This window comes from Mandrillus leucophaeus, unplaced genomic scaffold (assembly GCF_000951045.1).
Source record: "Mandrillus leucophaeus isolate KB7577 unplaced genomic scaffold, Mleu.le_1.0 Scaffold4, whole genome shotgun sequence".
Lineage (NCBI taxonomy): Eukaryota > Metazoa > Chordata > Mammalia > Primates > Cercopithecidae > Mandrillus > Mandrillus leucophaeus.
Genome location: NW_012104253.1, coordinates 4,310,851 through 4,338,546, shown reverse-complemented (window position 1 = coordinate 4,338,546; position 27,696 = coordinate 4,310,851). Strand labels below are relative to the sequence as shown.

Genomic DNA, 27,696 nt, shown 5'->3' with positions numbered 1-27,696 from the left:
GAATTGTGTCTCTTTCATGGATCATTCCATCTTGTATCCGAGTTACTGATGACTGTGAGTGTGTTCCACTGGCTCAAAACCTAGAATATGCCTCGCTCATCTCGTGATCCTTCCAGGCCTCCATAGTGTTTTGCACCCAGTGGACACTCACCCAGTCTCTGTGTCGTAGAGTTGGGTGCTGTGGTTGTCTTTCCAGACCAATCAAGCACACTATTCGATGAGCTTACCACTCAGCACAGGGAGTCAACTGAAGGGGCTTGGTTCTATAAACTGACGTTGTAGAAGGGCATTTACCTGTCTTCCATCAGATTACTGTAGATATGAAAGGATATAAGACAAAAAGGGGAAAATCCTAAAACGATAGAAATTTAGGTCAGGCTCAATAGCTTACACCTATAATCCCAGCACTTTGGGAGGCAGAGGCAGGAGGATCACTTGAGCCCAGGAGTTTGAGACCAGCCTGGGCAGCATAGGAGCCTCCATCTCTACAAAATAAAAAAATTAGCCAGGCGTGGTGGCACACACCTGTAGTCCCAGCTGCTTCAGTAGCTGAGCCAGGAGCATCACTTGTGCCTGGGAGGTCAAGGCTGCAATAAGCCATGATCATGCCGTTGCACTCCAGCCTGTGTGATAGAGTGAGATCCTGCCTCAAAAAAGGGTGGGGGTGGGTAGAAATTTATCATTATTGAAATGCGGCATTCATTCAAGTAGTAAAACATTTTTCTCTAGAAAAGAGACTTTTCAGATAGAGCCATATAGCCCTAAGGAATTAGAAGTGTGAGCGTGTGTGTGCGCATGCGCACGTGTGTGTGTGTGTTTTATGCTATAGTGTTCTATCTGTTCATCAATTTACACTTCCTTTAAAATATTTTAGGATCCAGCTCAGTCTTCTGGTTTTCATCCTTCAGGGTCTGTGGTTGCAGTCGGAACACTCACTGGGAGGTAAGTCCATGCCAGCAGGGCTTGTGCTTGCAAAGCTTATGGAAAAGAGGCCTGTTGCTTCTATTTCCCCAGGAACAGGCCCTGTTCAGCTCTTGGCTGCGTGCTCGCAGCTTCTAATGACTTACCAAGAATTAAGTTAAAAGAAACTTGAAACAGTGGCCCATTACATTTTGAGCCTTGGGGAAATCTGAGGAAAGCTGTAGACCCTCTCTCCTGGAAAAGGACCCTCTACTTCCACTAGACACACACACACTTTTCTTGTTTGTTTTTTGAGACAGGTCTCACCCTGTCACCCAGACTGGAGTGCAGTGGCACAATCACAGCCTACTGCAGCCTCCAGGGCTCAAGTGATCCTCCCACCTCAGCCTCCCAAGTAGCTGGGACTACAGATGTGCACTGCCATGCTTAACTAATGTTTTGTCTTTTGTAGAGATGCAGGTCTCACTGTGTTGCCCAAGCTGGTCTTGAACTCTAGCTCAAATAGTCCTCCCACCTCAGTCTTCCAAAGTGCTGAGATCACAGGCATGAGCCACCACACCCAGCCACACACACATTTTGCCTACAGTGTCAGAGGATTTGTGGAGCTTCTCAAGCCCTGATCTTTAGTCTGTGGGAGGAGGCTTGACTTTGGAATGAAGCAAGAAAACATTTCAAAGTGCTGAGCGTTTAAAAATGCTTTTTCTACTCCTGGGCACAGTGGCTCACACCTGTAATCCCAACCCTTTGAGAGGCCTAGGCAGGAAGATCCTGTGAGGCTAAGAGTTCGAGACCAGCCTGGGCAACATAGCAAGACCCTATCTCTAGAAAACATTTAAAATTGAGCTGGGTAGGCCAGGCGCAGTGGCTCAAGCCTGTAATCCCAGCACTTTGGGAGGCCGAGACGGGTGGATCACAAGGTCAGGAGATCGAGACCATCCTGGCTAACACAGTGAAACCCCGTCTCTATTAAAAAATACAAAAAACTAGCCGGGCGTGGTGGCGGGCGCCTATAGTCCCAGCTATTCGGGAGGCTGAGGCAGGAGAATGGCATGAACCCGGGAGGCGGAGCTTGCAGTGAGCTGAGATCCAGCCACTGCACTCCAGCCTGGGCAACAGAGCAAGACTCTTCCTCAAAAAATAAATAAATAAAATAAAGTAAAATAAAATAAAATAAAATAAAATTGAGCTGGGTGTGGTTATCCACACCTGTATTAGCTACTCAGGAGGCTAAGGCAGGAGGATCTCTTAACATCAGGAGTTTGAGGCTGCATTGCACTATGATTGCACCACTGTACCCTCACCTAGGCCACAGAGCGAGACCTCATCTCTTAAAAAAAAATTAAAAATAGAAAATAAATGCTTTTTCTAGCTTCCCTTTCAAAATTTTAGGAACCGCCCAGACCCTGAGCCTCATATTCCAATTGAGTTAATACCTATTCACCTGGCACCTCCTACATGCGGGATGGTGGATCTGCGTTTGCAGCTCAGCTTTGCCACTCAGCAGCAGTGTCTTTGAGCCAGTTACATAAGCTCTCCAAATTTGTTTCTTTTTCTGTAAATGGTGATATTCCCTGCCTGGCCGTGTTGCACTGAGGATCGAAGGAGACAGCGTGCAGAGCACCTGCCGGGGCTGCCTGTTAGGCACTGCGGGGGTTATTATTGTCATTGTTTTCCGGGTTTTGATTGAACCTTTATGCTGGTCGTCGTACTGCATACATTTACTGTGGTTTCAGTCAAATATTTTTCCTCCCACCCTTCCTCTCTAAAAAGTGTAGCGCTTAGATTCTGTTGTTGTGACTGCACAGCCTGTATGGGTAAAGAAAGGGTAGCCCTTTGTAGGTCATAGGCAACAATATCTTAAGTCTTGGGCTCCACATATCCAACAGAATTCTTCATGAAAACATTTATGTATCCTCACACACAGACACACACACACACACACACACACCACCTCCCATTTGACTCCCTTTGAGAAAGCTGAAGCTTCTAAGTCATCAGGCTCCCACCTTCTGATGACTGGCCTCCCAGTAGGCTGACAGATGCCGGCATACCTACTGTGCGTGTAGGACACGGTGACAGTGCTCAGAATCACAGTGTCCCGTGGTGGAGGAGATGGGTCGGGTCACCTAATCCAGCCCCTCATCTATTATGCCTCTTGCCATTCAGGTCCTAGGTTGGGCTTAGCTCCCGATGCTGTTGATTTAACAGGACACTTCAAAACCATGTTCTAATCAGCCCCAGCCTCTGTTAAGGTTAAATAGCACATTAAAGGTAAATGGTTGTTGAAGATGCAAGAAATCGGCCCTGAGAAGCAAAATCCACATTTCTGGGGGGCAGGACCTCTGACAATGCATGGCTAGGGGGCTCCTGTGGAAGACAAGGGACACTCACTCTGCAGTGGACTTGCTGATGGGATGTCCTCACGCAGCTTAGAAACTGCAGCAGCAGGGAGCCCGCATTCCATTTATCCGTAAAACACCGGGGGCTCACCACCACCCCTGAGAATATAACAGGCAGGAGAGTTCAGTCATTCTGATGTTAACACATGTTTAATGGGTACTGTGTGCTTATCAGGATACAAAGCACTTCCACTTCCATTATCATTTGACTTTCATATTGAGCCTGCAAAGTAGACCTGGGCTCTTCTCCCCATCTCACCACTGAGGAAATGGCCCGGCGAGGTGAAATTATAAGACCAGTCCTCCACTCCGATTTCTCCCATTTGCTCTGTGCTTTCCTTCGCCCTGTTGGTTGCAGGCTAGCATCCCCATAAGGCCTGTACTCTCAGCCTGCTCTGTCTGCAGCACCACTGGGAACACCACCACCCCGGAGCTGTCCCAGCCCCGTCCTCCTGCATGGTCCTGCTTCGCCCTGGAAACCTGGGTGAGCTCTTGCAGGTGGCCCTTCGCTGCTTCCTCTCACCATATGCCCTGGTCCTAGGTATTGGCATCTTCCCTGCCCAGAGCTTTCTCTCCATGTGTAAATGACAAAGCACAAACACAGAGAAACCATATCATAGTGTTGATAACGGCATAGTTTTGAATGCTAGCCAATATACTGTTCCTTTCTTAGAAAATGCTTTTATAGGAAATTTTCTTTGAATAAAAGCTGGGAACAAGCTTTCTTATTAAGCAAATTTCGAGTATTTATTAAGCTTTTATAATTAATAATTTTTATTCATCCCACTATTGTAATAATCTTCATTTTCTCACTAAACAACTTACTGTGCTTTTTCTCATGTTGACAACAGGTGGTTTGTGTTTGACACAGAAACAAAAGACTTGGTCACCGTTCACACAGATGGAAATGAACAGCTCTCTGTAATGCGATACTCACCAGGTTAGACTCCAAACCATTCACTACTTCATTTTTTTAATCAACTTTTATTTTAAGTTCTGGAGTCCACGTGCAGGATGTACTGGTTTGTTACATAGGCAAATGTGTGCCATGGTGGTTTAATGCACAGATCAACCCATCACCCGGCTGGGCACAGTAGCACACGCCTGTAATCCCAGCACTTTGGGAGGCCGAGGCGGGTGGATGACAAGGTTAGAAGATCAAGACCATCCTGGCTAACACGGTGAAACCCCGTCTCTACTAAAAATACGAAAAAATTAGTTGGGCTTGGTGGTGGGCGCCTGTAGTCCCAGCTACTTGGGAGGCTGAGGCAGGAGAGTGGCCTGAACCTGGGAGGCGCAGCTTGCAGTGAGCCAAGATCACACCACTGCACTCCAGCCTGGGTGACAGAGCGAGACTCTGTCTCAAAAAAAAAAAAACAAAAAAAACCCAAAAAAACCCATCACCCATGTATTAAGCCCAGCACCCGTTAGCTGTTGTTCCTCATGCTCTCCCTCCCCCTCACCACCCTCCAGCAGGCCCCAGTGTGTGTTGTTCCCCACCCAGTGTGCCCATGTGTTCTCATCATTCAGCTCCCACTTACAAATGAGCACATGCGGTGTTTGGTTTTGTGTCCCTGAATTAGTTTGCTGAGGATAACAGCTTCCAGCTCCATCCATATCCCCACAAAAGACATGGTCTTTTTCCTTTTTATGGCTGCATAGTATTCCGTGGTGTATATATACCGCATTTTCTTCGTCCAGTCTACCATTGATGGACATTTGGGTTGATTCCAGGTCTTTGCTATTGTATCCACTACTTTAAAATCCCAACAGAATTGAGATTCTGTGTCCGTGTCTTTAAAGAAAAAATTTCACAAGCCTCCTCAGAGTAAATTTTAAATTAGACATGCACATAATTGTGGCATTTAGGGTTCTTTTCCCTCCTTTGGGTCACTATGCTTGTGTTTTGGAAAATTTCAAACATAGACACATTTAAACAGAATAGAATAATGAACCCCATGTATTCATCTGCCAGCTTCAGCGATGATCAGCTCGCAGCCAGTTTCCTCTGTCTGTAGCCCCACCCACCGCCCGCCTCCCATATTCTGAAGCGGTTCCCAGACATCTCATCATTTCATCTGTTAATAATTGTATATATCCCAAAAAGATAAGGACTCTTTTTAACAGCTTTATTGAGGAATAATTTACATACAATAATGAGCCATTATAAATGTACAACTCATCGATTCTTTATACGCTTGTGGAGCTATGCAACAACCATCATTGCAGTCCAGTTTTTGAACCTTTTCATCACCCAAAAAGTTTCCTCCATGCCCGTTAGCAGTTCACCTCCACCCTCACTCCTGGTCCGAGGAAACTACTGATCTGTTTTCTGTTTCCAAAAATTGCTTTTTCTGGACATGTCGTATAAATGGATTCCTACAATATGTAGTTGGTTGCATCTGACTTCTTTCACATAGAATCATGTTTTTGAGGTTAATCCATGTTACTATGCACATATCAGTAGTATATTCCTTCTAATTGCTGGCTAGTTTTCCGTTTTATGGATATATACTACATCTTGTTTATCCATGCATCAGTTAATGATGGATTTTTTTTTTTTTTTTTTTTTGAGACAGAGCCTCATTGCAACCTCTGCCTCCCAGGTTCAAGCGATTCTTCTGCCTCAGCCTGCCGAGTAGCTGGGATTACAGGTGCATGCCACCACACCTGGCTAATTTTTGTATTTTTAGTAGAGAGGGGTTTCACCTTATTGGCCAGGCTGGTCTCAAACTCCTGACCTTAGGTGATCCACCCACCTCAGCCTCCCAAAGTGCCAGGATTATAGGCATGAGCCACTGCACCCTGGCCTTATGGATTTAGATTGTTTCTGGTTTTTTATTATTATGAATAATGCTATGAACATTCATGTATATGCCTTTTTGTGTTTGTTTTCATTTCTCGGGTAAATTCTTAGGAGTGGAATTGACGAATTGTATGGTAAACTTATGTTTAACACTTTATGAAACTGCCAGACTGCCTGTCCTGTTTTACATTCTCACCAGCCGTGTGCTAGGGTTCTAGTGTCATCACATCCTCCCAATACTTGTTGTTGTCTTTTTGATTATAGTCATTCTAAAGAGGGTATAATGGCATCTCATTGTGGTTTTAATTGGTGTTTCCCTAATGACTACTGATATTGAGCATTTTTTAATGTGCATATTAGTCATTCCAATACTTTCTTCGGTGAAACATCTGTTCAGATATTTTGCCAATTTCTAATTGGGCTGTTTGTCTTACTGTTGAGTGGTAAGTTTTCTTTATGTATTCCATATATACAGTTTTTATCGGATAGATGATTTGCAAATATTTTTTCTGAATGTATGGCTTATCTTTTCTTTCTTTTTTTTTTTTTTTTTTTTTTTGAAACAGCGTCTCGCTCTGTCACCCAGGCTGGAGTGCACTGGCACGATCATGGCTCACTGCAGCCTCGACCTCAGGTCCAAGCAGTCCTCACCTCAGCCTCCCAAGTAGCTGGGAACACAGGCACACACCACCACACCTGGCTAATTTTTGTATTTTTGTTAGAGGGTTTCACCATGTTGCCCAGGCTGGTCTTAAACTCCTGGGCCCAAGTGATCCACCTGCCTCGGCCTCTCAAAACTGCTGGGATTATAGGCGTGAGCCACCATGCCCAGCCTTTATTTTCTTAACAGGGTGTTTTAAAGCACAAAAGCTTTTAATTCTGATGAAGTTCAGTTTATCAATTTTTCCTTTTGTGGATCATGCCTTTGGGGTTATATCCAATATCACGAATATTTCCTCGTATGCTTTCTTTTAGAAGAGTTGTTTTAGCCCTCACATTCGAGTCTGTGATCCATTTGAGTTAATTACACAAGAGTTACAAGAGTACACAAGACTTGTGTCTTGTGGATGGTGAGAGGGAAGAGCCTGTTTGCTCTGCATAGAGATATCTAGTTGTCCCAGCACTTTTTGTTGAAAACACAGTCTTTCCCTGTTGAATTATCAATGACACTTTTGTCAAAAATCAATTGATCACAAATGTAAAGGTTTATTTCCAGATACTCAGTTCTGTCCCCTTCACCTACGTTTATCCTTGTGCCAGTAACCCACAGCCTTGATGACTATGACCTTAGAGGAAATTTTCAAATTGAGTAATGTCATTGCTGCAAATTTGTTGTTTTTTTCAGAAACAACAAATTGGTTTTTGTTGGCCATTTTAGGTTCCTACTATATGGAAAATTGTATATAAACTTTAGGATCAGCTTGCCTTTTTTTATTATTTTATTTTTTGAAATTTTTTTGTAGACACAGGGTCTTACTTTGTGGCCCAGGCTGGTCTCAAACTCGTGGCCTCCAGAGATCCTCTCACCTCGGCCTCCCAAAGTGTTGGGATTAGAGGTGTGAGGCACCACACTAGGCCAACTTGTCAATTTCTAACTTTGAAAAGCCTGTTAGGATTGTAAGAGGGATTATGTTTAATTTACAGATCAATATGGGGGAAATTGCCACCTCGACAATAGTGACTCTTCTAATCATGAGCAAAGAATGTCTCTCCATTTATTTAGGTCTTTACTTTTTCTCAGCAATGCTTTGTAGTTGTTGGTGTACAAGTCTTGCACTTCCTTTGTTAAATTTATTCCAAAGTAAGTTTGTTTTTTTTTTTCTGCCGTTGTGAATGGAATTGTTTTCTGAATTTTATTTTCAGTTGGTTGGCTGAATGTAAAAAAAGGATTGAATTTTGCACATAGATCTTATATCCTATGACCTTTCTAAACTTCTTTGATTAGTTTTAGTATAATAGTCCCTCCTAATTCACAGGGGCTACCTTCCAAGACCCCCCACAGGTACCTGAAACTATGGATAACACCAAACGCTATGTGTGCTGTTTCTTCCTATACATACATGCCTACGGCAAAGTTAAATGTATAAATCAGGTACAGTAAGAGATTAACGACAATAATAGTAAAGTAGAACAATATAACAATATATTGTAACAAGAGTTATGTGAATATGGTTTCTCTTTCAGAATACTGTATTAGACGTAATATTTGCAGACCACAACTGACCACAGGTTGCTGAAACCACAGAAAGTTTCAGTCTTATTATATTATATTAATATCACTATATTTTATTAATTTTCTTCTGTTTTTCTGAGGAGACAAAGCATTCAGTCTTTCATCCTGAGGGATGAAGATGCCCTTTATCATAGTGAGAAAGTTCCCTTCTATTTCTAATTTGTTTGGAGGTTTTAGCATGAATGGGATTGGAGTTTATCAGATGCTTTTTCTGCATCCGTTGGGATTATTATGTGGGTTTCATCCTTCATCTTATTTTATTAATATCACTACATTTATTAATTTTCAGATGTTAAACCAACTTCACATTCCTGTGATAAATTCCACTTAATCGTGGTATATAATCCCTTTTACATATGTTTGCTAGTGTTCTATTAAGGATTTTTGCCTCCGTGTTTCTAAGGGATATTGGTGTATAGTTTTCTTTCCTTGTGGCATCTTTGTCTGTCTCAGTTATGAGAATGCTACCAGCCTTCCTGAGTAAATTAGGAAGTGTTCTCTCCTCTGTTTTCTGAAAGAGTTTGTGAAAAGGTGGTTTTATATTAAATATTTGACAGAATGTATGTGAATTTGGTGAAACCATCTGGGCTTTTCTTTGTGGGAAGGTTTTTAATTACTAATTCAATTTCTTCTTACAAGTCTATTCAGATTTCTCTCTTCTTCTTCTTCTTTTTTTTTTTTTTTTTTTCCATTCTGTCACCTAGGCTGGTGTACACTAGCACGAACACAGCTCACTGCAGCCCTGACCTCTTGGGCTTAAGTGATTCTGCCACTTCAGCCTCCCAAGAAGCTGGGACTGCAGGCATGCACCACCACACCCAGCTAATTTTTTTAGAGACAGGGTATTCCCATGTCTCTAAACTGAAACTCCTGGGCTCAAGCAGTCTTCCTGCCTCAGCCTCCCAAAGTGGGATTACAGGCAGGAGCCACCAAATTTCTCTTTTCAACTCTATTTTTGCTTCATGTAGTTTGAATGAATGATTGGGCCGAGGTTATGCACAAATAACTTAAGCCAGTAAGGCTCCGTCCTCTGCCAGTGGCTCTGTGGGCAGGTAGAAGGGCATGTTCAAAGTTCAGGCCGTTTCCATGTGGGCCTGGCTTTTACTTTCCACTTGCCCTTTTACATCTCCTCTATGCACATGTGCAGACTCAGATTGGCCGGAAGGGTGTCTGAATAGCCAGGATCCTTTCCTGCCTCCACTGTGCATGCACCAGCCTCCCTATCCGCCAGGAATACACTCACCCATACAATCACCGTAACCTCAGGTGAGCAGAGACCTTGGCCTTCCCCACCCAACTGCCCTAGAGATGGTCATTTCCATCCCAGTGCTACTATTTCCCTGGGCTCCATATGGAGTAAGCCCCTTTACAACAGCCACGTGGTCCTCAGAACCTGCTCTTCCCTGCCAGGACCCCTGTGCTGGCCCAGCTGCTGCGAAGGAGTGAGGGCAGCCCGGGGAAGAACACGATAGATTCACCCTGTTTTTACCTGAAGTTGAGAAGGTTTTCAAACATAAACACTTCTCAGGTTTTCATGTCTTTGTTCAATTTACAGAGTATGGAAATTGTTGTTTTTGTCAGTTCTATAGAATTTCATAATTGCTTTATGGGGAGAGGATTGGCCAACCTTCCCATTTGGCCACAGCTAGAAGAATTGCCCTCTTATTTTTTGTTTTTTTTGAGTTTTTTTTTTTTTTTTTTTTTTTGAGATAGTGACTTGCACTGTTGCTCAGGCTGGAATGCAGTGGCACAATGTCAGCCCACTGCAACCTCTGCCTCCCAGGTTCAAGCAATTCTCCTGCCTCAGCCTCCCAAGTAGCTGGGACTACATGCTTTCGCCACCACACCCGGCTAATTTTTGTATTTTTAGTAGAGATAGGGTTTTGCCAGGTTGGCCAGGCTGGTCTCAAATTCCTGGCCTCAAGTGATCTGGCTGCCTCAGCCTCCCAAAGTGCTGCAATTACAGGCATCAGCCACCGCCCCCAGCAGCTCGTTTTTTTTTTTTTTAATGGCTTTTTTGTTGTTAGAGATGAGTTCTCACTATGTTGCAGGCTGGAGTGCAGTGGGTACCCACAGATGTGATCATAGTACCCTACAGCCTCAGTCCCTTGAGTAGCTGGGACTACAGGCATGTGCCACTGCACCCAGCTCTGACGGTTTTTTTTTTTTTAGAGAGAAGTTCTCACTATGTTGCAGGCTGGAGTGCAGTGGGTACCCACAGATGTGATCATAGTACCCTACAGCCTCAGTCCCTTGAGTAGCTGGGACTACAGGCATGTGCCACTGCACCCAGCTCTGCCTTTTTTTTTTTTTTTTAGACAGAGTCTCACTCTGTCACCCAGGCTGGAGTGCAATGGCGTGATCTCGGCTCACTGCATCCTCCACCCCCAAGCTCAAGCAATCCTCCCACCTCAGCCTCCCGAGTAGGTGGGACTACAGGCATGCACCACCACACCTGGCTAATTTTTTTGTATTTTTAGTAGAGATGAGGTTTTGCCATGTTTCCCAGGCTGGTCTCGAACTCCTGAGCTCAAGCAATCCACCCCCATCTTTGGCCTTCCAAAGTGCTGGGATTACAGGCGTGAGCCACAGCACCAGACCTGCCCTCTTATTTAATATAACTACAATATCATTGTCTCCTCCCCAACCCAAATTAGCATTGATGTCTTAATGTCATCAGATGACCAGTTGCATGTTCAAATTTTCAATTTACTTTTTTTTAACGAATTTGTTTAAACCAGGAAGCAAAAAAAGGCCCACACAATGATAGTTGGTTGATATGACTTATTAGTTTCTGTTAATCCATAGGTGTTCTCTCTCTCCCTCTATTACAATTAATTTGTTGATGAAACTGGCTCATTTGTCCTGTAGCATTTTCCACAATGGATTTTGCTGATTGCATCTTTGTGGTGGTGTTTCATGTGTTTCTCTGTCCTCTGTATTTCCTGTAAAGTGATTTCTGGATATCGAGGCTTGGTCATATTCAAGCTCTATGTGTATTGCTGTATTTTTCCTTTAGGAGGCACATAATGGCTTTTTCTCACTTTTTGTGACATTAGCAGCTGTTGATACCCAGTGCCAAGAACCATAAAGGTTGCCAACTATTGATTTCCATTGTTAGCTTTTCTTCTTCATTTATTAGATATAGTACTTCTATGAAGAGAAACTTTCCTTCATCTACTATTTTGGTACCCAGCTGTAGAGTTCATACAGGAAAGTCAGGATTAATGCTTGATTTCATTCACTTTATTGTCCAGTTTCTGAGATAATGCATTTGCTTTCTGCTCCTCTAACAGTCACCAATCAGTGGTGGTGGTGGTGGTGGTGGTGGTAGTGGTGGTGGTGGTGGTGGTGGTGGTGCTATTGGTAGTGGTGATGGTAATGGTAGTATTAGTGGTGGTGGTGATGGTGGTGGTGGTGGTATTGGTGGAGGTGGAGGTGGTGGTGGTGCTGGTGGTGGTACTGGCGGCAGTGGTGGTAGTGGCGGCAGCAGTGGTGGTGGTGGTGGTGGTGGTGGTTGTGATGGTGGTGATACTGGTGGTTGTGGTGGTCATGGTGGTGGTGATATTGGTACTGGTGGTGGTGGTGGTGGTATTGGTGATGGTGGTGGTGGAGGTGGTGGTGGCAATAGTGGGGGTTGTGGTAGTGGTAGCGGTGGTGGTGGTAGCGGTGGTGGTGGTGGTGGAGATTGTGGTGGCAGTGGTGATGGTGGTGGTGGTAGCAGTGGTGGTGGTAGTGGTGGCAGTGGTGGTGGCAGTAACAGTGGTGGTGGTAGCGGTGGTGGTATTGGTGGTGGTGGTGTGGTGGTAGTGGTGTAGTTTTGGTGCCATTATGGATTGAAGTATATTTGCTATGTTCCAGTATATTATATTAGGTGGAACAATCATTGGCCAGTGGAAGTTACTCTGGTTCGCTCCTGGGTCCTTTTGACATGACTTCAGGAGCCTTTAATACTCGTTCTCTGGTATAACAAGTTGTTTCAGGATACTTGTATATATTTTTTACCTATAGCCCTTTCTCTCAGGAGGCCCTCCTTCCTTTTTCATCTGAAGGGAGGAGATTACAATATAGGTGTTAGGAGTGCTCATTGCCACGGGGTAGGGGGTTGTCTCTAAGCCTTTTCATTATGTGATTATGTTGTAGGAAATACTGTTTTTCTGTCATGCACAGGCCATTTGGCTGCGCAAGAGTGTCCAAGTGCTGAGACTCTTGGAAACTGGAGTTTTGGTTGTGGGAAATACGTGGCTGACTCTGAGCTGCTGGTCTCTGTAGGGATCTTCTATTTTATAACCTTATTGACAGCGTCGACTCTGCCTCACAGTGGGATGTGTCCTCGAGCTTTAGAGAGAATCTGATAGAGCATCTCTTTTGGATGCTTGTTCCTTGTCCCTGAACCACGTTCATAACTTCTCACCCTAAACAGACAATGCTCAGCCCCCGTGCCAGCCCTTTCTCCATGTCGAGAAGGAGCCTGACTTGGAATGCCTTTCATTCATGACCTCTTCAGTGTCACATTTCTTTCTGTTAATGTAGCCAGTGTTCTGTATCCTATCCTGTGTTTCTCACCATTTTCTTAGTTATTTTGAATGTCTGCTGAAGGCACGAGGGCCTCATCTGCAGCCTCTTTCCTGGAAAGCCCTCTGATACCTGTCAGCGCCTGCTAACATGAGCGGGTCTGTTGGGAAGCATATTTCTATTTCTTGTCAGTTACACTAATGACCATTCCCTGGAGAGCAGAGAGATCTTCCTACTGGAACTCTGCTTCTTGGCTTCAGAGTCATTGCCTGGGAGCTGTGTGGGGCAAAAGTGAAAGCCCTAAGCCAGGGCCAGGCCAACTGCATCTGAATCTAGTGTCCTCCCTTAGTTAGCCAGGCGACCTTTTCAGATCAGACAGCGAGTTACCATGAGGCCCAAGTGAAAGAAGTGTGAATGAGTTCTCTGCAGAGCATTATGCAGATGTCACAGGGGATGTGCTATCATCTTCAGTAACAGCAGCACTGATGGCCCCAGGAGCGGCACCCAGATGGTGGACTCAGACCCCTGGGGAGTGACTCACAGTTCCATAATGGGAGGGACCCTATTTTGTTCAGCACTGTGTGCCCAGCTAGCTCCTAGCACAGGATTTATGACAGGTTAGTTGCATGCATGAATATACCTGTAACTAACTACAGTGCAGCGAACATAAAGCAAAATGTGATCAGCAGTATGAGTTTTCTGGTTACACAAGATTTTTCCAGCATGTAGGCTATACTGTTGTGGATTACTATCTCCTTTTTGGATTTAAGTATTTACAGACCTAAAACTAAAGAGAGAGAGAGAGACAGCATTCGATGCCCAAACACAGATTGCCATTGACATGGAATTTCAGAAACTTCTGCCAAAATCCCAGCTGAGGTCTGTAGCCCATCTCCAAGGTAGCAGCACCCTGTGCTAAGAAGGGAAACCATGATGAAATGGTAAGGGCTTTTTCTCATTCCGTCAGTCTCAGGAAAGCTCTGAGGGTTCTGCTGGCGGCCAGAGGCAAAGCTAGTAGCGGTTCTTGAGCTTTATAGGTGGAGCTGGGCCTCTAGGACATGGGAAGGACTGACAAGCCCCCAGCCGCAGGCCACCTGCCCAGGGATAAATGCCGCCTTCACACTTAGTGATGTGGGTGGACATTGATCCTTTGCCACAGACTGGGGTTGTGGAGATGGAGCTTTAGGAGGAACTGGGCTGTTTTGCAAATCGAGGTTCAAGGCTAAAGTTAACTGTGCAGGGGCGCGGGTCTGAGGGGTTGCCTCATAAACTGGACAGTCAAAACTTTAGCAGCAGTTGAGAACTAAATCCTTCTGGTGATTTCTCACTTCTCGCACGACAGGCAGGCCCAGGTTTGAGTTGTTGGTCTGTACCTCACCGTGGGCGGAAGAGGGAGGTTCAGAAAGTCAGCCCTGGAACTCTGGGCACACACCTGGAACCCGACCACGAAGCCGAGCCCTCCAGGAGTGCATGCGAATCACCCAGAGCGGGTGGGGGTTCTTTGGCATATGCTCAGAGCCACGAGCCTAGAGAATTCCCATGGATCACTGAGTACCCATCTCAGGCATGTTTTGGCAACTGCTTTTTCATTTATGAACTGTTTTACATAACATGGTCTTTTGCTGATAAGCTAATGTTACGTGGAAGTTGATTACAACCACAGTCAGTTAAGTGTTGGCAAAATCCAGCTCCCTCATAGGCTTATAAATACAGAAACTTCATAGTGACAGGTCTGTCAAGAATCTCATAGAGCACTTTATGATTGGACAGAATGGAGTTTTGATTGAATTAAGATTGTACTTTTTTAAAGAACAGAAATAGAAAGAAAATAATTTCCTACTTATTAAGCCCAACTGCAGATCCTTAGCCTGCCTGTTCTAGTTTCAGTTCATTGAAACTAGGGTAAAAATCTGAACATGAAGATGAAAGAGAGAAGCCCAGAAAGGACCAGGTGCAACTGGTCCTGCAATTATATTTCTCTTCTTTGATCTTATCCATGTCGTTGTTTGAAAGGTGGGTCTTTTCTGCTTTTACTAGAATGACTCAGAATCTGGCATTCACTCTGTCACTTGCAGTATCAAATCCCGTCTGCCCGGGTCTGAGAGCTGTGGTGTTGCAGCCCCTGCCACCGAGCCAGCCCTTTCCCCTGCCATGTGGCATCCCCCTTCCCTAGGCCAATCCCCATGCAGATGCAGCAGTCTTGTCTCCAAGCCCAAAATTACAGTCTGTGCCAGGAGAGGGGCTGCACCATAGCTGCACGGTTGTTCCTGCACCTGCAGACCATCTTCCACCCCAAGATCTCACTCGTCAGCATGCAGGTACTTTGCAAGCATGCAAGGATTTCTGTGTGTGCCACTCACCTGGCTGTGTTGCCGTACACAAGTTACTATGCCTCAGTTTCCTCATCTGCAGAGCAATCTAATTGAACCCTCTGCTGGGGTGCTGTTGGGCTTGACTGAAGCCCCCAGCCTCCTGCCTGGTCAAGAGTGAGCAATCAGTAGAAAACAGCAGTAAGGTTGTCCTTCTCCCCTGAGTGCCCGGACTCTTGTTCCCGTGTCTTTATGAGTTCTCCAGTTGGTTTTCATCTGGGGCCAAATCCTAGCTTATTTCAGGGGAGTAAGTTTAGGAATCTCAGTCTCCGAGAAAGCTGGGGAAGGAGGCTTAGAGAGTTTTTGGAGGAGAGGCGAACAATTAGGGAAAGAAAAAGGGCTCTGTGGGACCCAAGGAACAGGCTGTGCTACGTTTCATCTGGCCTCTGGTTAGCACATTGACGAACGCTGGTTGGTTTTGATTTCTTAGCAATTCGTTTTATATATTTATGGATGAATGTAGGTAAAAGAGCTAGGATTTGAACCCCATTTTTCTGCCTCAAAGACCACATTCTCATCCTCACACTCTGCCGTCTTCCCAGGCAGTCGTAGTCAATGTCGTTTTGAGGTTTTTTTTGTGGTGGGGGCCAGGGGCTGGGAGGCACCTACTCTGAGGAAGAGAACATTTATCCTGGTTCTGCCTTTGTCTCTGAGACACTGCCTGCATTTCCACATCACGCGCTGGCGGGTGTGTGCTAAGGACGTGGAGACCTGGGTGGGGTGGGGTGGGGTGGTCAGAGTTGTCCACAAGGAAGATGAGGACCTCCTAGGACATCTCTCCATACCTGTGCAGAGGCCTGAGGATGTGGACGATACAATCAGCCGGTTCCCCTCTGCAGGGAGGACTTGCCCAGGCAGAAGGGAGCTTCAACTCCTGCATGAAGACTGTGGATTATAATGGGAAAGAGGAATCACAATCTGATTAAGGCTGTCAGAGATAGAAGTGGATTGCTGAAAGAGATTGTGAAGTCCTGTTTCATTCATTTTTAAACACAGATACGGGGGCCAGGTGTGGTAGCTCTCGCCTGTAATCCCATCTCTTTGGAAGGTCGAGGCGAGTGGATCACCTGAGATCAAGAGTTCGAGACCAGCCTGGCCTGCGTGGGGAAACCCCATCTCTACTAAAAATGCAAAATAATTAGCCAGACGCTGTGGCAGGCACCTGTAATCCCAGCTACCTGGGAGGCTGAAGCAGGAGAATCGCTTGAACCCAGGAGGCAGAGGGGCAGAGGGTCCGTGCACCATTGCACGCCAGCCTGGGCAACTCCATCTAAAAAAAAAAAGAAAAAACTGATATGGGGATAGTGGTTACACAGGTATATTTGTCAAAACTCCTCGAACCATGCACTTGAAATGTGTGCATTTTGCTGCATGAAAATTGTGCCTCGAAGCTCATTTTTAAGTGAACTTTTTTGGGGGATGATGTTGTAACATGACTTTTTTTCTTAAGTAATTAATCAATTGCCTTAAACCTGTTTGTTAAATAACAAATAGTTCCATTATGGCCGGGCACAGTGGCTCACACCTGTGATCCCAGCACTTTGGGAGGCCGAGGACGTTTTGCTTGAGCGCAGGAGTTCAAGACCAGCTTGAGCAACATAGTGAGACCCCTGTCTCAACAGAAAAATTAAGAAATTAGCCGGGCGTAGTAGCGCACGCCTGTAGTCCCAGCTGCTCTGGACACCATGGCAGGAGTCGAGGAGGTCGAGGCTGTGGTAAGCGGGGATTGCACTGCAGCACTGCAGCCTGGGTGACACAGCAAGACCCCGTCTCAAGGAAAAAACCAAACAAATGGTTCCATTATGAAAGAGACCTCATTATTTTTTGAGTTCACAAATGATCAGGTAGTTTTTTTTTTTTTTTTTTTTTTTTGAGATGGAATGTCGCCCTGTCGCCCAGGCTAGAGTACAGTGGCGCGATCTCGGCTCACTGCAATGTCCGCCTCCCGAGTTCAAGCCATTCTCCAGCCTCACCCTCCTTAGTAGCTGGGGCTACAAGTGTGTGCCACTGCCTCCAGTTAATTTTTGTATTTTTAGTAGAGACAGGGCTTCACCATGTTGGCCAGGCTGGTCTCAAACTCCTGACCTCAGGTGATCTGCCCGCCTCAGCCTTCCAAAGTGCTGGGATTACAAGCGTGAGCTACTGCACCTGGCCTGATCAAGTAGTTCTTTGAGACCTTTTGCATAAGAGTGGACAGCCAATCCCCTGCCGTGTCACGTGACAGATTTTCAGCTGTTCTTTACCCTACAGCTGGTTGGAGGGGCAGTGCCCCTGGAGGCAGACTCCCTGGGTTTAAGCCAGTTTCAGGAAACCTGTGCAACCTTGGACGAGTTAGTTTGTTGTACACGCCTCACTTTCCTCTCTTGAAAAATGGGGATAATTATATCTATTTCATGAGATTGTTACAAGGATTAAATAAGTTAATACAGGAAGAGTTTAGAATTGGACCTAGCACATAGCAGACTCTCAAACATATTGACCAGGCCTGGCACGGTGGCTCACGCCTGTAATCCAGCACTTTGGGAGGCCAAGGCAGGTGGATCTCCTGAGGTCAGGAGTTCAAGACCAGCCTGGCCAAAATGGTGAAACCCCATCTCTACTAAAAATACAAAAATTAGCCAGATGCAGTGGCATGTACCTGTAATCCCAGCTACTTGGGAGGCTGAGGCAGGAGAATTGCTTGAACTCAGGAGACGGAGGTTGCAGTGAGCCAAGATCATACCATTGCACTCCCTAGCCTGATTAACAAGAGTGAAACTCCATCTTAAAAAAAAAAAAAAAAAAAAAATCCATATTGGCCATTTAGTAATTGTAATTGGTATCATTAAGTGGCCATTGTTAGTAGCATTTCGTGTTTATTGTGGTCATCGTCACTGTTGCTGTCCAGGCATGGCCAGTTGCAGGCACTGATCGCAAGGACAGTTGGTTTCCGGTGTGGTCACCTGGCCTTCTCGAGCCTCATCAGCAGCCGATGGCAGCCCATCTCTGGCTACAGTAGTCCTTTTTGGTTTTTTCAGCAAAAAATGTGTAGTTGCCTCATTCCTTCAGGATTCTTGATTTGGGTAGGCTGCATTGGTCTTACATCGCCCCTATTTTGACCTGGCCTAGGCCAACACTTCCTAAAATACCATTCCCTGAGGCGCCAGGCCACCCTGGGTCCTGCAGGATTCCCGCCTGGCGGAAGGAACATCCCAGGAAAGAGGGAGGGGAGAAACAACCCTTCCTGATGCTTTACGCTCCTGTGAGCACCAGGCCCCGTACAAATGTTGTCCGAGTGGAGCCTCCGGACTGCTATGAAAATGCACTGCTCACTGTGTTTTCTGGATGGAGGGCTTGCAGCCCCCTTGCTGGAGCGGAGAGACCCCCGCTGCCCTGCATTCTGTTCTGGACCCTGCGTGGCTCCAGCTTGCCAGTCCTTCTTTTTGCTTGCTGGCTCAGGAAAGTCTGACCTTTTCCCGGACTCACCTCCAGGCCCGCTTTCCTGTCCTGGGCGCCCTGGGTCCTCCTCCCTGCGCAGCGTGCACGGTGTGGTCGCTTCCAGCCACCAGGGCTGCTGCTGCCTTTTGTTGCAAAGGGCTCCTTCCCGTGTGTTTCCACACAAGCATCACAGCCTGAGTCCTTAGGCCCTCCCAGAACCAGAAACCCAGGGGGAGAAGATACTAAGATACCCCTGGAAAGAGAGGCGGGAAGGGCTGTCCAGGCAGAGGGCAGTGAGTGCAGAGGCCTGAGTGAACCCGTGTGTTCAGTGAGGAGTGACATAGCTGGAAGGCCATCCTGGTGGGCTTTGTGGGCCCCTCCAAGGAATTTAGTCTCCATCCTTCAGTGATTGGGACAGGGAAGGGCCTATAAGATTTCATAAAATTGTATGAAAAGAATGTATAGGGTGCAGTGGCTCACACCTGTAATCCCAGCACCTTGGGAGGCCAAGGCAGGCAGATCACTTGAGCTCAGGAGTTTGAAACCAACCTGGTCAACACAACGAGACTCTAACTCTACAAAAAAAAAAAAGTTTTTAAATTAGCCAAGTGTTGTGGCACACGCCTGTAGTCCCAGCTACTTGCCTAGGATCACTTGAGCCCAGGAGGTTGAGGCTGCAGTGAGCTATGATCACACCACTGCACTCCAGCCTGGGTGATACAGCAAAACCCTGTCTCAAAAACAAAAGAGTTCATAAAAATTTATAAATCTTTACCAGATTTTATCATCTGGCCAGGTGTGTATTTTTCAAAAGATAGCTTTGGAAGTAGCAGAGGATTCATTCAAAGGCAGATGTTTCTCTTGGCAATACGTTAATCTGGCGATTTTGTCTAAATCTGTGGTGGCAGCTACCATTATCCTTTGTAACGAATAAAATGTGTATTGTTAACATCTGAAATGTGATTTGTCATCTTTTTATAGATGGGAATTTCTTAGCCATAGGCTCGCATGACAACTGCATCTATATATATGGTGTCAGTGACAACGGGAGGAAGTACACGCGAGTGGGCAAGTGCTCGGTAAGCGCTGACGGTGGCCCTGTCGCTCCTGCTGTACCTGCATGCAGTCATTTAACTACAACGGAACGGCGTTGGCAGGGACTTCTAAGGCCAGTGAAATGAAGATGGTGTTTTTCTCTCCCAGGGTCATTCCAGCTTCATTACTCACCTGGACTGGTCTGTAAACTCGCAATTCCTCGTGTCAAATTCCGGAGACTACGAAATCCTCTACTGTGAGTACCACCCTGGGGCTGTAGGAAGTCTCGATCTCAGAAAGTGTTCACTCTGAGACCCAGGAGGCCTCTGTGGAAACCCACCTTCCGTATGACTTAGGCACGTGCCATCATCTCTAGGCCGTGGTTTCTGCCTCTGTAACATAGAGGCGTGGGGCTGTGTGGCCTCTTGGGTCCTTCTGGTTTCCTGCTGACTGCGAGCCCCTGTGGAGGAGAAGATGCTGGGCCTGCCCAGAGGGGAAGAAGGCCGAGCCCTGCAGAGGGGTTCTGGGGGCAAGCAGATGTGGCAGAAGGGGGTGGGTCTGGGTGGATGTGGCCGAAGTGAGTGGGTCCAGAGCTGTCCAGGCAAGAGGAGGGCCTGTCAAGGTGTTATCCTCACAGGAGGGACCATGAAGTCCCTCCCACCTGGGTAGACGGCAGCCCTGGGACCCCTCCTCCTCCTCTTCCAACCCCACCCTGGCCAGTGTCTGGGCCCAGGCACAGTGAGGATGATCGTGGCTGGCACTTACAAGCATATCCTCGTGCCATGCACTGGTTCCTCAGACACCCACCAAGCACCTGCCACGTGCCCCACTTTGAGCCACACAGGTCGGCTCATGGGGCACAAGGAAGGCCTCACTGCTGCCCTGCTGGAAGTTACTAGAAAGTGCAGCGTTCCTCCCCTGCGTCTTCTCAGATGATCCACAGCGTTTTCTGGCTTGGCCCCATGATGCAGGGAAGGGCTCAGAGCCCAAAACACAGGCCCCAAGAGCCCACAGGGGTAGGGGAGTCACACTCACTTGAGCGTCACCACTTGTTGAGGACCAGGACAGGCAGGACACTGGCGGCAGGGAAAGCAGGGCAGTGTGTACCAAGACTGAGCTCCCTCCAGTGGGGAGGGCAGCCACACCATCTCACCTCCTCCCTGTCCAGGTCCTGCCTGACACAGGCACAGGAACGGATGGTTTTCAGGCACAGTCCCTGGGTCTAGAACCTTCTCAGATGAGGTCTCGTACTCTGCTGGTGAGAGCTCATTTGGGGAACACACAAATGTTCCTTGGGAGGCCCTTGGTGTGACTGGTTTCAATAACCTCCATTCCTGACTCTGAGCTGAAGGGACTGAGGGGGATGGGGAAGCTGGGGGGCCTGACAGCAGAGGCAGAGCTGTGTTCAGGGGCTCTGGCAGGGGCAGGCAGCAGGCGGAGACCCAGGAACCAGAGACAAGAGAAGCCAGACTGGGAGACAGAGACGGAGATGGGAAAAAAACAAAGAAGAGGGCGTCTCCACCCAGGCCCAGGGGCTCGGGCTCAGTTCCAGGGGAGCTCACAGCTGTGCACATGTGGTTCCCGCCCGACTGGGAAGTGGAGGGTCTCCCTCTCCGGGGAGGGCTCTGTACCCAACGGGGCACAGCTCTGGGGGCTCAGCCTTGCCCAGGGGAGGGGTGGGGCCTTGGCTTAGATGTCACCAGACTGTGTTTGCTTTTTGCAGGGGTTCCCTCTGCCTGTAAGCAAGTCGTAAGTGTGGAAACTACGAGAGACATTGAATGGGCTACCTATACCTGCACTTTGGGATTCCATGTTTTTGGTGAGTTTGCTGCAGATTTCACTGGGTCCAACAAAAGAGCGTCTCCTTTTAAAATATGTCTTCAGTAGCTGTGGAGTCTCATGGTCACCAGTCTTGTCAGACTGCTCTGCTGCTACGGGAGGCCTGTGCGTCACACCTCCTGCCGCACCCTGGGGTCGGGCCGGAGCTTGCCTGGCCATGGCCTGCTGAGAAGCACCAGAAAGATGGGTTTTTAACCCTTCTCCATCGTACAGGGCGGCGGATCCCTGGGACCCTCTCCTATCAGGTTGTGCCATGTGGACCTGGGTGGGCCAGATGGCACTCAGTCAACTTATCATTTGTGACGGTTATTATTTATATTTTTTTTGTTCTTAAACTAGAAATTTCACTTTCTTCAAAGTTCACTTTAGGAATGTATTCATAAGCAACCTAAATTAAAGGGCTGCAAATTAATAGAATTTTTAAAGGTAGTATTTATCATCTCTTTACATAAGACCACAAGTCAGTAGATTGGTGAGAATTTGCAGTTTTGTGGTGTTCAGTGCTGAGATCCAGAGGTTCGCTCCAGAGCTCCCCGTCAAACCCGACATGCATCCCGCCCTCTCCTAGCCACAGGTATTGTTAAAAGGGTCCCCCACCCACCCATCCTCCAGGCCCACCTGGGCTCAGGGATGCAGAGCCTGGAGCCAGTAATGATGGGCACAGCTGCCAGGCTGCCCCAAGCAAGCAGCAGCCACAGTGAGTGACCCCAAGAATCACATGCACACCCAGGGTTAAAAGGCCTTTGGAGACACCTGCTCTTGTAGAGAATTATAGCAATAACAAGGAAACTGCAGGCTTGAGGACAGGGCAGCTTCCCACCAGATGCTTCAGAGATCAAGGAGAGGCATTGCGTTGGGAACCGGGGTTCCTGGTACCGTCTGCCTTGGCCTCGAGAAGAGGCTCAGAAGACCTGGCCGCTCGGAAAGCTTGTCTCTGCTCCTTTCGCGCAGCAGCGCACTGGCGACTGGCCTGAGTGAGAGGAGACTGGGCGCACGGGGAGAGGCCGGGAACCGAGGCTGTTGTGCTTTTTTGACCCTTGTTTCTAAAGCTGGACTTGAGGCAGTTTTGTGTTCAGGACTGTCCAGTGGGCGGCTCCTACACGCCGTGGCCCTGTGGCCCCTGATGTCTCCAGCGCCGTTTGCGGTCTTTGTTTTAGGAGTGTGGCCAGAAGGCTCAGATGGAACCGACATCAATGCCGTCTCTCGGGCCCACGAGAAGAAACTCCTGTCAACAGGCGACGACTTTGGCAAAGTGCACCTCTTCTCATACCCCTGCTCGCAGTTCAGGGTAAAGGGCTTGTTTCTTCGCTAATCTTGTCCCCCATGGGGCGTGCACGTGTGCCCGACCTGTTGGGAGACTAAATGGAAATGGGCTGTGAGTGAGTGCTGCCAGTCACAGAGGCGGATGTGACTCTGTTATCCGTGCCCAGAGCACTTCCGGCTGCCCTTAGGGAAACCCCAAGCCCCACGGGACCCACAGGGCCCTTCAGATCCGCTCGTCTACCTCTGTGGCTCCACAGGCTCACAGCTCTGCCCTCCGCCACGACCCCCTTGCTGCGCCCCTGCTCAGCTGAGCCAGCCCTGAGGCTTGGGGCACCCTTCCTCATCCTCCGTCACCCTGACCCTGATCCTCCTTCAGCAAGAAGACCCCTCGCCCTCAGCCCCAGGCATCTGGTTAGGCCCGCTTTTGGGGCGACCTCATACCTGGCACCTCTGATATTGAACGAATCTCTCAGCCGAGGGCAGTCATTTGCTCGTATTTGTCCCCTACCAGGCCACAAGGACTGTGGGCTTTGTTTCTGTGTCCCTTCTGTGTCACGCACAGAACAGGTGCCCAAGTGAGAGCTGCCGAGTGGAGGGCGAGTAAAGGAATGAAAGCATGCAGTGAGAATTCAAGCACTTTCCCATCCCAGATGGTTTGCCTTGTAGTAAAGGAAGCTTTCCCCCATATCGTTCCCTCCAGGCTCCAAGCCACATCTACGGCGGGCACAGCAGCCACGTCACCAACGTCGATTTCCTCTGTGAAGACAGCCACCTCATCTCCACGGGCGGGAAAGACACGAGCATCATGCAGTGGCGTGTTATTTAGTCCCCACCAAGAGCTGTGGGGAGCAGCATGGCAAGGAAGACACAGACTCACATTACCCTTGGTCACTGTGATTTCTGTTTTGTTTAAAAAATTCTTACAAACCTCAGGAAAACTGGGCCCTCTGCCGGCTACCTTAGCTTAGTGCGCCAGCAGGCGCCACAGCGGATCAGTGGTTCCGTGTTCACTTTTGTTGTACAATATATGACACAGTGCACATTGAATACCAACAAGGTTCCAACGTTTACATTACAGCGACATCAACAGAAGTAACTGGTATATTCTTAGTAACTTTTCTATGAACTCTTCAAAAATGGTCACAGAATGCCTTTTAAAACATTGTATATAGTCTTCACTGTTCCACCATCTAGCTTGCTAAGTCAAATATTTATGATGATAATGAGGTACTGAACCATGATGGCTGTTGAGGAATTGGTCCTAAAAGGACAGATCACTTAAGAAGAGTGAATAACTGATTTGCACGGTTGAATCAGGAGACGCAAAGATGAGACTGCATTTGGTTACATTTTCCAAGATTTCCTCACATTCTCCCTCGGGGAGGCTGTGAGAGAGGGCTTGTATTCCTCTTGTGCTAAGCAGATCCTACTCCTAATTGACTTAAATATTTCAGCAGGGTACACAGGCGTTTCCGAGTTTCAGTGACACCGTCCTGCCTAACCGGATGCGGTCAGCCTCTTCACACCCACCTGGCTTGCATCCCGCATCCCTTGTTCACACGCCCTGATTCACGGTGAGACATTTTGCCACCTTCTTGTGTATATTACTTGGCATGAGATGATATTGTACTTGTATAGGATTCTAGCAATTCATAATAAATATGTCAGATTAGGCTTTACTGTCTTATGCTTATGGACGTTGTATATTTGTATTTTACGACCAAGTAGACCAAGTCAGAAAGATCTCTCGAGCGTACCGTAAACCTGCAGACAGAAGTCCCGAAGGGCTCCACCAGGTACCAGGGCAGCTGCTTTTCCTGTCTTTTGTGCATGGGCGACTCATTACAGTGTGAGATAAGATCGAGTTCTGATGCGTTAAACGGAGGTGGCAGAAATTTGTCAAGAAGGCCTTATCCATTTCGATTGTGTGACAGATTGAAATTTATTGTTTACATTGGGGAATGTATCTCAAATTTTTAAATAGAAGAGTAATAAACAGACTTTAAAACAAATATTAAGATTTTTACTCATTCTAGGCAAGCAAATGAATGGAATTATCTGAGCTCTATGGCACTGGTTGTTTAGAGTGGCTGATTAAGTGCAACTTTCAGAAACATTTTTAATGGCATCACCAGCCTACTGCGGAAGTGCAGGGCACCAGTAAACACCATGTATTATTGAAGATGAATCTGTTTGTATGTATCCTTGTCAAATATATTCTATAATGAAATAAAATCTGAAAAGTGGATTTCTTATTGACCTATATTCATGAAAGCATATAAATTAAAATATTTAAAATTAGATATGATTCACACTATGTTCTGTTTCATACGCAGATTTTGTTCTCACCTGGGCCATTTGCAGGTGAGACTGTAGTTTGCAGATGAGACTGTAGTTTGCAGATGGTGTGGAAACATTCATCAGGGGAGATAACTATAAAGGATTTGGCCTATTACCATACTCAGTTGTCAGTTTATGTGGTTTTGTGAATACTGGCAAAAGCAATTGTTTTTCAATTAACAATGGAGGGAATGATAAGATGAGGGAAGGAAAAGGCATTCATTATTGACTTACATGTCAGTAAGGTCTACTTTTATTTCAATGCACTCCTATTTTCCAAGCTTAATAATAGACAAAGGATAAAAAAAATACACACACAAATATACTATTTTAGATATATGTACTATTTTATATATGTGTAAACTACTATAGCTCTCTTTGTAATGAATTAATCATTTTATGAATGAATGAATGAATTTGATGGATTTAAAATGGCTTCATTTCATTGTAAATGAAATTCTTTGACCAGTGCAGTATTAACCTTGCAGGTGTTCACTGTTCATTCAGTCACTGTTAACACAGCCAGCAATGGCCCCGTGCCGCTGCTCAGCACCTCTCAGGCAAGCAAGGCCTTGAACCTCCAGGATTCTCCCAGAACGAGAGGCTCGGGAACCGGGCAGCTCTTAGCCTGGCTTCCCTGCAACACGTAAGATGAGGAAAGATGAAAGGAAAGGAAAGATTATGATTTATTTGTAGTTACGATAATTAAGTCTGTTAGCATGAGAGAATTTTCCAGTGAACAAAAAGCCCTCGGGATTTTTTTTAATTTACTATTTTAAACTTTGTGTTAAGATGAAATTGTTGCTTTTGCAGAGTAACGTCTCCGTGGCAATCCTGTTTAGATAAGGTCAAGCAAGTATCAAGGGAACACTGGATTTCCTCGAGAACAGGGTAGGCACTGGCGTTCCCGTGCTTTAAAGCTTGCGGAAGAGCACAGTTGACCCTTGAACAGCAGCGGGGTAGGGGTGCTGACCCCACACGCAGAGACCTACATATAACTTTTTACTGTCCAAAAACCTAACTACTGATAGCCTACTGTTGACTGGACGCCTCACTGAGAACAATTTCCACATACTTTGTTAATATGTATTATATAGTACACTCTTGGAATAAAGTAAGCTAGAGAAGATGAAATGTTAAGAAAATCATAAAAGAGGCCAGGCACAGTGGCCCAGCCTGTAATCCCAGCACTTTGGGAGGCTGAGGCAGGAGGATCGCTTGAGCCCAGGAGTTCAAGACCACCCTGGGCAACACAGCAGGACCCCATCTCTACCAAAAACTTTAAAAAGTAGCTGAGTGTAGTGGTGTGTGCCTGTAATCCCAGCTACTCTGGAGGCCGAGGTGGGAGGATTGCTTGAGCCTGGGAGGTCGAGGCTGCAGTGAGCCTTGGTCAGACCACTGCACTCCAGCCTGGGCGGCAAAATGAGACCCTGTCTCTCTGGGGACTCTGGAGGCTGCCAGCTGGCTGCCGCCCGCCTCCAGGGCCTGGGAAGTTGATTTGAAGAGTGACACCACCAGGGAAGGGAGGTAAACATCCTGCGGGAGGTGACACAGGAGGCTCTCCTCAGAGGCTGGTTTTGGGAGCCTGGGTGTGCTTGAGATTGTAGATTGCTCAACCCAAGCCAGGAGAAGAAGCTTCCGAGCCAGCTTGGGGGACCGCAGTATCCAAGGGCAGGAAAGGGAGCTGCGGAGAGGAGGGAGAGCCAGGAGGAGCAGAAGACAGTCCCGCACACGGAGGATCTTGCGTCCCCAGCAGCAGGGCAGCTCGATGTGGTGCTCACCAGGAGCCAGTGTGGGCTGTGCACTGGCTTAGCAACCGCATTCCAGCGTCTCCATGCACAGGCAGCGCCCGGCGGGAGATACAGGCAGGGTGGGGACAGCCTCAGCCACGTAGGGAAGAGAGAACATGAGGCCACAGGTCGCACAGGGCTGTCAGGAGCCCAGTGGGGGTGGGGGTGAAGAGGTGGAGGGAGTTTCCAGGCCAGTTGGAACTGGGGAGAGGCAAAGTTCAGTGGATTCTTGGCATTGGTAGATCTTAGGTGCCTGGCCGCCGGGGTGAGAGGGGCTCCCTGGCAGGGGCTACCGTACGTCACTGGAAAGCCTATTCTGGCATCTCCCCAGCCCCCCACCTTTTTTCGAATGGTTACTTCCATCACCCAAAGGTTGGCTATTCCATTCATTAGCCATCTCTTCTGTGGTTTGGGAACAGGCTGCTGTCATCCTGTCTTACAGGCATAGGAGCACATAGGAAAGGGCAGACGGGAATGGTCCAGTCCACAACTGGGGGGACAGGTTTTGGTGAAAAGGAGCTGAGGAACACGCGCTTGATGCAAGGTGAAAACTGACTCCAGGTCCAGACACGGTGGCTCATCCTTATAATCCCAGCACTTTGGGAGGCTGAAACAGGCAGATCAAGAGGTCAGGAGATCGAGACCAGCATGGCTAACACGGTGAAACCCCGTCCCTACAAAAATGCAAAAAAATTAGCCGAGTGTGGTGTCCCAGCTACTCGGGAGGCTGAGGCAGGAGAATGGCGTCAACCCAGGAGGCGGAGCTTGC

The 27,696-nt window shown here is 47.3% G+C and overlaps 1 protein-coding gene across 3 annotated transcripts in view; it reads left to right on the top strand.

Annotated features, from left to right (window-relative positions):
* EML1 (echinoderm microtubule associated protein like 1) overlaps positions 1 to 25,569 on the top strand; it is a 228,872-nt gene extending 203,303 nt beyond the window's left edge. For all 3 annotated transcript variants that reach the window (XM_011991646.1, XM_011991647.1, XM_011991648.1), the window contains 7 exons: positions 875 to 942; positions 4,172 to 4,260; positions 19,642 to 19,739; positions 19,864 to 19,951; positions 21,419 to 21,514; positions 22,692 to 22,822; positions 23,498 to 25,569. In XM_011991646.1, coding sequence (XP_011847036.1) covers positions 875 to 942; positions 4,172 to 4,260; positions 19,642 to 19,739; positions 19,864 to 19,951; positions 21,419 to 21,514; positions 22,692 to 22,822; positions 23,498 to 23,623 — 696 coding nt within the window. In that variant the 3' untranslated portion in view covers positions 23,624 to 25,569. The remainder of the gene's footprint in view (positions 1 to 874; positions 943 to 4,171; positions 4,261 to 19,641; positions 19,740 to 19,863; positions 19,952 to 21,418; positions 21,515 to 22,691; positions 22,823 to 23,497) is intronic.
* Positions 25,570 to 27,696: the final 2,127 nt, after the last annotated feature.